This window comes from Phoenix dactylifera, chromosome 14 (genome assembly GCF_009389715.1).
Source record: "Phoenix dactylifera cultivar Barhee BC4 chromosome 14, palm_55x_up_171113_PBpolish2nd_filt_p, whole genome shotgun sequence".
In the NCBI taxonomy this organism is placed as follows: domain Eukaryota; kingdom Viridiplantae; phylum Streptophyta; class Magnoliopsida; order Arecales; family Arecaceae; genus Phoenix; species Phoenix dactylifera.
Genome location: NC_052405.1, coordinates 17,120,944 through 17,131,659, shown reverse-complemented (window position 1 = coordinate 17,131,659; position 10,716 = coordinate 17,120,944). Strand labels below are relative to the sequence as shown.

The 10,716-nt window shown below is 37.1% G+C and overlaps 1 protein-coding gene across 1 annotated transcript; it reads left to right on the top strand.

The window, feature by feature from the left end:
* The first annotated feature begins 757 nt into the window (after nucleotides 1–757).
* On the top strand, nucleotides 758–9,724 carry LOC103719093 (dolichol-phosphate mannosyltransferase subunit 1). Its single transcript, XM_039133840.1, has 10 exons — nucleotides 758–894; nucleotides 4,155–4,297; nucleotides 6,495–6,568; nucleotides 7,313–7,411; nucleotides 7,536–7,569; nucleotides 7,637–7,713; nucleotides 7,827–7,852; nucleotides 8,387–8,551; nucleotides 8,625–8,740; nucleotides 9,447–9,724. The coding sequence occupies exons 3-9, from the start codon at nucleotides 6,533–6,535 to the stop codon at nucleotides 8,734–8,736; spliced, it is 549 nt and encodes a 182-aa protein (XP_038989768.1). The 5' UTR covers nucleotides 758–894; nucleotides 4,155–4,297; nucleotides 6,495–6,532; the 3' UTR covers nucleotides 8,737–8,740; nucleotides 9,447–9,724.
* Nucleotides 9,725–10,716: the final 992 nt, after the last annotated feature.

The window sequence follows — 10,716 nt, the reverse complement described above, 5'->3', positions numbered from 1 at the left end:
CGCTGTGCCAATCGTTCTCGGTTTGGACCACCAGCAACAGGACCTATGTCTACTGCAAAGCCTCTTCTGTCTTCTGTCATTAAGCTGCCACTCCACTATGTCTTTTCTTAGCAGGATTATAGTTTTTTACATTAATCATGTTTTGTTATATTCTCCAAGTTGGGAACTATAGTTTTTTATGTGTAGATTTGTAATTCTATTTTCTTTGGGGTTGGTCGCTATACTAATGATATTGTAATTGCTATTATTATATATTAATGTAGTAGTTTGCTCTGTATCTTAAATTTGTTTTTCACTGCTAGCATTTATAATTAAAATCCCTTCTGAGTGATGAGCTGCAAAAAAGACGATCCAGTCAGCAATACTGTTTGTTTCTCGATAGACATGGATGGTTCGGAAGAAGCCACATTCTCCTGATAATCTTTATGGTTCGGACCGTAAACATCGATGTGCCAGCCTTAATGCAATGCATCACCATAGTCGTATCTTCTTGAAGATGAATACGGTCCGCACCCATAATATGCTGCACCACCAACCTCCTTTCACAGCCAAAGTACTCGCATGTGCAACAACCTCAAACCATACATAACGGCGTTACTCTTCTGGTACGGAATCTATCTTACGTTACGACGGTCAATTAACGGTTTCGGCGGCTCCGTCTTCTTTCAGGAATATCGGTGCCATTTTAACCGAACCGCCCCCGGGCTCGCCCTCTCCAAAACCAAAATCCCACCCATTTTTCACTCTCTCTATCGTCCTCGAACCCTCTTGCGCTCCGTCCTCGGCCGGTCGCCGGCGCTCCGATCTCCGACGCACGGCGCTCTCTCCGACTGTTCTTACTCCGTCGAGGGCATCTCCGACCCTCGGATCTCCCGCGGATCGATCTCATCTCCGGTTAGTTTCTGTTGCCCTTCCCCATTGTTTTCCTTCACTCAGACAGGAGAGGAAGTATCATGTCTGAAATAGTCTAGGGACACCTCGCGCTGGGAGCATAAAACGTATTAGGTCAGGCTAAAAAAACTGGATTTGAAAGGTATATCGGAACGGCAATCTAAATCATTAGTTTATTCTTAGATATTCTATTAAAATAATCACTTTGGTAAAAGAAGATTGTTGAATTTGGATTAATAACAAAATTGAAGTGGAATAACCATGGTGAAAAATGTCTAGCATGATTATTAGCGATAACGTGATATGGTGACAAAAATTTTGGATGTGGTACATATTTTGTGGACATTTTAATGTTTTTGATAGAAAAAGAAATCACAACATGCAATCAACCTCGTCCAAAATTGAATACTTGAAACCAAATATGAAAATGAATTTGTCTATGAAGATTGTGAAAAGAAAATCATCACTTTGAAGAAGACTTTTAAATATTTTGTTAAGTTTAAGAAGACTAGCAATGCAGGTTTGAGTCTTTGAGGGGAGAGACAAGAGAGTGAGCAAGTAATAGGGTCAGGTTTGAGTCTTCGAGGGAAGAAAGAAGAGAGTGAGCAAGTAATACGGTCAAATCTGTTTATTAAATCCATTTAGGAGTTGTTTAGGAGTTTTATGAAAGGGATCTAATTTGATTGTGAAAGGAGGAGAGAGGGTGCATGTGGTAGTTAATGCAAGAAGAGAGTACAGAGAAGAGAGAACAAGTGATAGAGTCCAATATGTTTGGGAGTTTGAGAGATTTGTGAAAGGGTTCGGAAAAGGAGAGGAGAGAGTGCATGTGGTGTGAAAGCTGGTGGATAATTAAGCTATTTTGTAAGATAAATAGGAGTATTCTTGGTATAAGAAATGATAGATGAAATCAAGAATTGGTATATCCTGATCTCGAAACTGTCATTTTTATATGTAGTGTAGATAGGATGTATAAAAAAAATAACAGACAGAATCAAGAAGGAATATTCCTTGATTTCAAAACTGTCATTTTTATATGTAGTATACATAATGATTTTAGATGCAAATTTCTGTATTATGTTATCAGCTAAAAATCTTTTTTGTTACAAAAAAAAGATGCTGCATTGGTTTGGCCAAAGTCAGCTAGAAAGGCAGCTTGCATAACATCAGTCAAAGTCCGGAAATTGAATTGCAAGTTCAAGACAAGTATGGAAAATCAATAAGAGATTAACATAGTAGTTATAAAGTAAATGAGGATATAGGCAATGTTACCTAACAAAAGCAGGCAAGGATGATGATCCGATGCCTCTCAATGAGTTCACGATACATAATCTTGAGAACTGAATGGATTTGAAATAGAAAATTTGTTAAGGTTATAACAACGTTTAAAGATGCTCATGGTAAATTTGAAAGCATAATCTTTGAGAAAAATAAATTGAAATATTCAGAGTTTGAAGAATTTTTGAAGGGTTGAAGTGCATCAGCCTTGAACTTAGAGGCGCTATTATCATAGAAGGCTCATAGCAACTCTAGTCTGTGTTGATATAACAGTCAAATTTGGAATTTATTTTGCAAGTCCTTGAATTGATTAGGAGTCTGAGGTCCTTAGAGTCAAGGAAGGTACTTTGATAGTGTCATGAAGGAGACTTAAAGTTCTTTAACCTTAAGTGAGTTTGAGAAAGGATGTCCAACTAATGGCATCACCATTAGATAATAATATAGTTTTCTTTGCATAAGAGCATTAGATAATGACATTGGAAACTTGCATAGTGCTTATAAAAAAAATGATTATAGATATGTGTCAAACATGCATGAGACATGCAATTAATTTTGAAAGTCCGATACAGTCCCTTTTAAATTGTTTTGTTAAATATAAAAAAGAAGCGTGTCTATCCCATGAAGAGAGAAGTCATTGTGGTTTCGATCACCTTTTTGTTACTGGACAATAGCCATGGTCTAAGTCAATTGTAGGTTATTGTAACAATGTAGCAGTTGCTCTTCTCAAAAAGCAATGTAACAATTGCTAAGAAATTTACATGACTTCCAAATTGTTTTATTGATATGTTGCAACAGTTATTATTAGCCAATATAGCATGTAAGTGTGATTTGATTTTATATAGTTGTATTATGAATTTGTATTTAAATAACAATAATTATGTAAATTTGATTTTAAATAACAATAAATTGTATAGACAATGGTATTGTCAAATAATGAGTGTTATGACTATTTCGTATGATGCCTTTATCTCAATCATAATGATCATAGAGTGATTCTAACAGAGGTGCTCCAAAATGCTAAATGGGCAATACAATTTAGCCATTGTTCAAGTATACTCTCTCACAGCTTCATCATACAACTTGTAGTTGACCCCTGTCCAAACATGTCATATGGTTCTAGACATGAAATAATCATCTCAATGAACCTGTTGTGCTCTTTCCAAATCTAAATTCTACAAGGGAGACTGCAACTAATTATGATTATTTTTGAATGAGCAGTGCACTAAGTAAATGGACTACGAAAATATTACAATCAGCTCTACATAAGATCCGAAAAATGATCAAAGAGATGGATTATACTCATGTCAATTTTGGATAGAAATTGATAAATAAAATTAGTAGAAAGTTTAATAAAGACATTCTATCATCATCTTGCACGCGGTCTCAAACAATGTTAGAGATTCATCTTAAAGATTATTCTTCAACAGTCCAACTCAAGTAATTATTTAGAAATCCAAGTCATTGATAATGTCTGCAGGCAAAATGAATATTGAAAGAGATTAAATACAGTTGCAAAGCAGGTGTAGAGTTTAGAATAATTTGTAGTAGAGTACCATGACCATGACCGTAACCATAACCGTAATCATCCAATCTTATTCCTACTGTAGGCAGTGTCTTTATCAATCCTTATAAGCACACCTATTCAGGATCACCCCTGATGTTATTTGTACAAGAATGAACATCCTATCATTTATGGAAATTGAATTTTGATCCATGTCATATTTGAACATTGTTTTTACAGCTGGCTGTCAAAGTATAACGGAGTCAAATTATAAAATCCAAGGTTAAGACATATAACTATATCTATTAGCCATTATATGTCATGACTGCATGATTAATCTCACACAGAATTTACTCAAAGCACATGCCCAAGAGATAAAAATCAAGAATTGAACAAACCCATATTTACTTCAGTATCAGAAGAACTTAGTCTGAACAATTTAACATTTTCTTTAATTGACCCTTTATTACTTTTATTTGTTTGTTAGGTTCTGATAACTTGTAAAGGACTCAATACTCATAGGCCATGGGAAACATGAGGACAAGGACAACAATACAGCATAATTATCCCCACATACAATGAGCGCCTTAACATTGCCATCATAATCTACCTTGTCTTCAAGCATCTTAAGTACACCCTTCACTCTTACTCTAATAGTTATTAGAGTACAGTCTCTGGTTTGTTGCTTTACATATTATAGTTTTCTGGATATTTGCCATGTGATTTGGTTATTCAAGTGAAAGTAATTGGTGATTATTACTATCCTGTTTTTAATAGATTTTCTATCTTTAGTATGCTTTGTGGGATAAGTATGCTAGTTGGGCAAATCCTTTGGGTGTCTGTGATGGATGAAGTTATATTACATTTTCGCTGACTTGTGATTGAGTGGTTTACATCTTCTCACCTTCACTATAATATTAATATATTTTCGTGTTTCGTCGTGGCTTTGAGTTGTAGAAATGGAAAAAAAACTTGGATATTTGTTTATAAGTAATGGCATTGAACTATATGTTCTTTGACTTCCTTTGTGCCATGAACTTTATATGCATACATAGTGCTTAACTTTAATTTTTTTTGGGCAAATTATGTCTTTATGTGTGATTCCTTTATCCTTAGTGTATTTTTATGCTTTTAAACTTGTTAGTTAAATGGAAAACCATTAAGGAGTGGGGTGGTAGGATGGATAATTGATATACTAGAGCTTTTGGCAAATAATCGTGATGGCATCCTTTGTCCAGAGACACGGATGTTTTATTGGAGTTTGACCTTGTGTAAATTCATTTAGAGTGCTGATAGCATGTTTTTAGGAAGTTGAGATGATGGTGAGTCTGGCTTTGGTGGCTAACATGGCAATTGCTGCCAAACCATTATATGAAAATGCTTGATGGGCTTTGATAGAGGTAATGATGAGGAGTGAAGTTTTTAGGATAAGAGTTAAATGCATTTCTTTTACAAGTCATGAATTAGTGTGTTTGATTTGCATTTCCTGCCATTACTGCTTTACTGATGAGAGAATGGTACTGAGATAGCTGTAGGACATTGGTTCTATCTTGAAGTGGGACACACCAATCATCTTACTTGGTACCTATTGGGATGGGCCAGGGATGGTTGTGTCACGAACTTGATACAAATGACCTAACATATATTCATGCAATTTTTTCCTCTTTTATTCTTTTTGTTAATGACTATTTCAATCTATCCTAGTCTGTCTCGACTTGTCCCGACCCCTACCAACTTAGGACTAGATTGGAATGGACCCTTAGTATGGGATTTAACATTTATTGTATTAAATATTAAATATTAAGTCTAAATGATTTAGTTTAGTGGGTTGTATTTTTCCTAGGGGAACTTGAAGTAGTTGGGTAGTGGTTTTGTTGGAAGTTGGAGATCCCTAGGCCAGTGGAAGCTGCCTTTGCATTTTTCCCCAGTGTCTCCTGAAGATGCTACCACTATCCACTTCCTCTCTTCTCCTTTTTTTTTCTCCTCTCTCCTTTCTTTTCTTTCGTTTTCCATTGTCCTCTCCATGATCTCCTCTTGCTTTGTCTATGATTATAGATGTTGGGTAGGGCCATTTTTTTCAACCCACCAATTGGTTTGGTTTGACTAATTGTCGGTTCAGGGAGGCCTAGATAGTCCTGGTCAACGTCGGCGGAATCGGTACTGGCACCGTACCGATTTTCTAGCGGGACGGAGTTGGCACGGGGCCTGCGCCATGCCGTGCTCGTATCGACATAATAGAGAAGAGGCAGTGGAAAGGCAGAACGAGAGAGAAAAAGCGAGAGAGAGAGCGGGGGAGGGAGGGAGGGAGGCTGGCGGAGGGGCCGACCTCACTTAAAATCACGAAATCAAAAAAGCAGCCGGATTCCTGTTTCGAACGAAACAAGAAAACGACCGCAGCGTCCCCTTGCCGGTCCTCCATCGGCCTTCGCCCGACCTTCCACCAGCCTCCACCCCCCCTCCGCCGGCCTCCCTCCCTCTCCCTCTCCCTCGCTCCCCCGCTCGCTCTCTCTTTTCCTCTTTTCCTTCTCCTTCTCCGCCTCCGGCATCGGTTTTCGTTTTTGTTGCCGGAACCGTACCGGTAGGCCACTGGTATGGCTCGGAGCGGCTGGAACTATCCGGTTTGAGACGGTTCTGCCGACCCTGGTCCTGATAGTAGAAGTTTGTCATGGCTTTCGTTGTAGGAGCATGTAATTAGAGAGACAAGTATGTTGTCTCAAGAATAGTTGGAAGAAAACTTAAATAAAATAAATTTCAATATTATTATCTGAGACAACCAATGAAGGTGCTGAATTAGATAACCAATTCAAATGTTTTCAAATCTGACAAGGGACACTTGTGGGCAAGTCACTCTCTGTCCATGGTGTCATGCATGCACAGAAGCAACGACCTCAACATGATTGGTAAGACTCGAACTATTGTTTGGATTTGCAATTTATCTGGTACTGTATGTAAGTATAGGGATGAAATTGGATTTGATACCAGATCAGATACTAGCATATCCATATTCATATTTGTTTTGTTTGACGAATATAGATACGGGTATGGATGTTAGTCGGGTACAAAAATTCATATCCATTATTTGTTTTAAATGAATACGGATACAAATTAGATGCCGAAAATATGGATATAAATATGGATGTAAATCAGATAATTAAACTTTATGACCACAAAATCAAAGATATTACTAAGTGGATGATAAATCAAGTTAATAGCATGTTAATGTGGTCAATTATTTTTCGTAAAAGTTAATGAGTGCCATATAAAATTAAGTGGGGTTACAAATAGAATCGGATATTCGGATACGATCGGATGTGTCTCTATCCATATCCATATCCATTTTCTTTGACGGATATGAATATGGATACAGATATTATCGGATGTTCAAATTTCTATCTATATCCAGATAGATTCAGATACAAAAACGGATCCGGATGGATATTATCCGATCCACTTTCATCCCTATGTAAGTGTCTTATGTCTGAAGGACATAATGATCCAACACTTTAGACTATTTTTGATATTTGACATTACTCTCATTGGGAGGAGAATTTATCATTGATTATGTTCCATTGCCTGCATGATTGTAATTATATTTATACTTTTGGAACTAATATTGGCATTCCATCCTTCTTGCTTTGAATCTAGGATGTTGATTTTGAAGTCATAGTTGTGGATGATGGAAGTCCTGATGGAACTCAAGATGTCGTTAAACAATTGCAGCAAGTGTATGGGGAAGATCGTATTGTAAGTATGTAGTTTAGTTTTTATGCTCGAAAAGTTTAATCTGTGTTTTTAATGTATGGAACCATTTTGCTGGTTTTAATTGCTCCTCCCATGCTTAACCATTTCATTTCTTTGTTAATACCAGCTGTTAAGAGCAAGGCCAAGGAAGCTTGGTTTAGGTAAGTGTCTAGAATTTCTTTCAACCAGGAAATAAAAACTTGGTTCCTGATATGGTGTACTGTTCAGGAACTGCTTATTATCATGGACTGAAGCATGCATCTGGGGAGTTTGTTATAATTATGGATGCAGATCTTTCCCACCATGTACGAGGTTTTTTCCTTTCAATACTAGCATATCTAGCATATCGAGTTTTCTAAAATGTTAGCTTAGTTTTTCTTACTTTATTTCCTTTAATATCTTATGTTCTTGTTTGCAGCCCAAATACTTACTGAGCTTCATCAGGTAAGACTTCCAACAAAATACGTTATAATAATTTCTACAAATATCCACATATTTCTCCATTTAGAATGTTCGCCCTCCATAGAGAATATTGTTATTGGAATCGGAGGGCCCAGTTCTTTTAGTGATTCCCTCATTTCAACAATAGAGGGAAAATGATTACTATAAGGTTTTCATGGACTTGTGTATGAGGATTTATGGATTCATCACCCATGTGCCTAGCATATTAGATACAAAGATTCTTCATTCATCTGTGCCTTATTTATTTGTCATAGAATTTCTAAGTTAGATTTATTAATGCCAAAATTTATAGACTCATAATGTAAATTGTTTTTATTTTATAATGAAGTCCTATATACTAGTTGTAAAGAAGTTTTCTCATGATTCGAAAAAGCTGATATGGTCATTCCATTTACAAGAATAATGATAATCTGAATGTAGATTATTGTAGCATAGAAAGATATATGTTCTAATGATATATCCAGGCGAACTAGCTTGGTATCACTGCAGTCATCATCTTACATCTTATTCTATTAGGAAACAAAAGGAAACTGGTGCAAATATCGTTACGGGGACCCGTTATGTTAGAAATGGTGGTGTGCATGGATGGAACCTTATGCGCAAACTGACAAGTAGGGGAGCAAATGTACTTGCACAGACACTTTTATGGCCAGGCGTATCAGATTTGACTGGTTCCTTTAGGTACCTTGTTTCAGCTGGGAAGATCATGCAACACTTTGGTCTGAATACCTAACCTTTGTTATTTCTTAAACAGGCTATATGAGCGGTCTGTTCTTGAAGATGTGATAAGCTCGTGCGTTAGTAAAGGTTATGTCTTTCAGATGGAGATGATTGTGAGAGCTTCGAGGAAAGGATATCACATTTGAAGAGGTAAGGACAATAGCCTTATTTTATTGCAGCATACTTTGCCTGTTGTGCTTGGCCATGTTTTGACTAAAGCAACTCTCATGTAAGTTTGAGCGCTTTGCATTAGGCTCTGTTTGGTTTCTGGATAGCTAACTAGGGGGTGGATAACCTTCACTATCGGTAACCACCACTCAAGCAGTTAACCATGAAGATGAACAGAAATTGCTGTTTGGTTGCTGCTCACTTAACCAACCCTTTTTGCTGACATGGCAAAAATGCTATTTCGTTGAAAAAAGTGTAGATCAAGTACCACGTATTGGGTTGGACACAAAAAAAACAGTGGGAAAGAAAGGGGCAGAAGGTGAGGAAAGAAGGGTAAACGAGGAGAAAAATAGAGGGAGGAGGCTGACTTTAACGACCCAGAAAGTGGTGTTTCTTTTGGCTGGTAATTGAACATTCAACCAAGGGTTTTCCAGGAACCAAATAGGCCTTAGAGAATAGTCATCTTGTTGTTTTCGAAATAACCTTGTTACTGCCATTTGTTTATTGCTGATTTCATTCATCAATTACTGAAGATGAGATTGTTATTTTTAACATACTAATTCATCTCAAGATGTTGAAAATGATGTTACATTGCTTTCCTAATGCTATAAATTCTGTAGTTTATTCAACAGCAGCAGTACTCTAGTTCTAAGATCATGTCAAAGTTTTGATGCTGGATTTGTTGCAGGTGCCCATTACCTTCGTTGACAGAATTTATGGAAGTTCAAAACTCGGTGGATCTGAAATTGTTGAATATCTTAAAGGCCTTGTGTACCTACTATTCACAACATAGGGGGAAGTTGTGAGATACTCTTCTTTGATTTTTCATCTAAATCTTATTTGGAAAACTCACCTTGTTTAAAAATCAAATGAGGCTTCTAATACATTTTTTTTGTTGGAAAGTGTCACTCACCGAACTTTTTCCTTGGGATCTTTCCCAGTGATTTCTAAGTTGATATTCATGAATGAGTTTCTTTCTCATAATTGTCAATGACCAGTTAATTCTATAGCTTCAGCTGCTAGTGAAGTGAAAGTTCAATACAATATTGGACTTAGGTGAGGGATGATTTTGATACCTGCAGATTATAGGTGCTATTTATATTTTTATTGCGTGCAGTAGCTCTTCAAAAAGCCAAGCTCTTCTAATGTGCGACGACATTGGAGTGTAGAGATATTTGTTTCCTATTCTTTGCAAAGACAAAAATGTAGTGTTCAAAGATCATCCAGGCAATAATAAACACTCATTGAAGCATATATTGGGTTCATGCAATTATTTCATTATAATAAAGAGCTGAGAGGCCTATCACAACCATGGGCCCCTTCGACTACTTTTTGAAGCCTCTACACTTGAATGCTGCAACTCAAGCAAGCTGCCAAATTAGTGCAAGAGTATTGAGAAGAGTTTGACAGCTCTCCCTTCAAATTTGATTTGACGAAACCTCGAACCTGTTCATCGGTCGACTTCTCAATGACTTCATCTCGAGTTCTAGTATCCAAGTCTACACTGAAACTATGGATGATCATGATGTCACCTACCACAGTAGTGGCAACATCGAAACCTTCACTCTAAATGGGAAGAGAATTATATATGCTTGCGCCAAAACCGATGAGGAGGTGAAGAGCAAGGCAAAGCTAGAGAAGTAGTCATTTGACCTCAAGTTCTTTCATTTGACAATTTGAGGAAGCGAAGGAGATCAGCATCATGTTTTGCCCTGGTAATCAAAGAAGCCAATGTACCATCTGAGGTTGAGTAGAAGCACACCCACCATGAAACTAGCAGCTCCTTTCAAACTTTGAGGTTGTGGTCCTTGATGGCTTTCATGGGTTCTTTCCTATGAGTGACATGCAATATGCCGTTAAGATAGTCTCAAGAACACCATTCCCCAACCTTCCACGCTACGAGGTGAGCCAACCGAACATAAAGAGCTAAAAAGGTTGATGGAAGAATGCTTTGAAAG

Excerpts from the sequence above, each read along its gene's own strand:
- LOC103719093 (XM_039133840.1), top strand. The coding sequence starts at position 6,533 with ATGCATGCACAGAAGCAACGACCTCAACATGATTGG. Across the intron at positions 7,714-7,826 it reads ATGCAGATCTTTCCCACCAT|CCCAAATACTTACTGAGCTT; the intron begins GTACGAGGTTTT and ends TCTTGTTTGCAG. Across the intron at positions 8,552-8,624 it reads GATTTGACTGGTTCCTTTAG|GCTATATGAGCGGTCTGTTC; the intron begins GTACCTTGTTTC and ends TTTCTTAAACAG.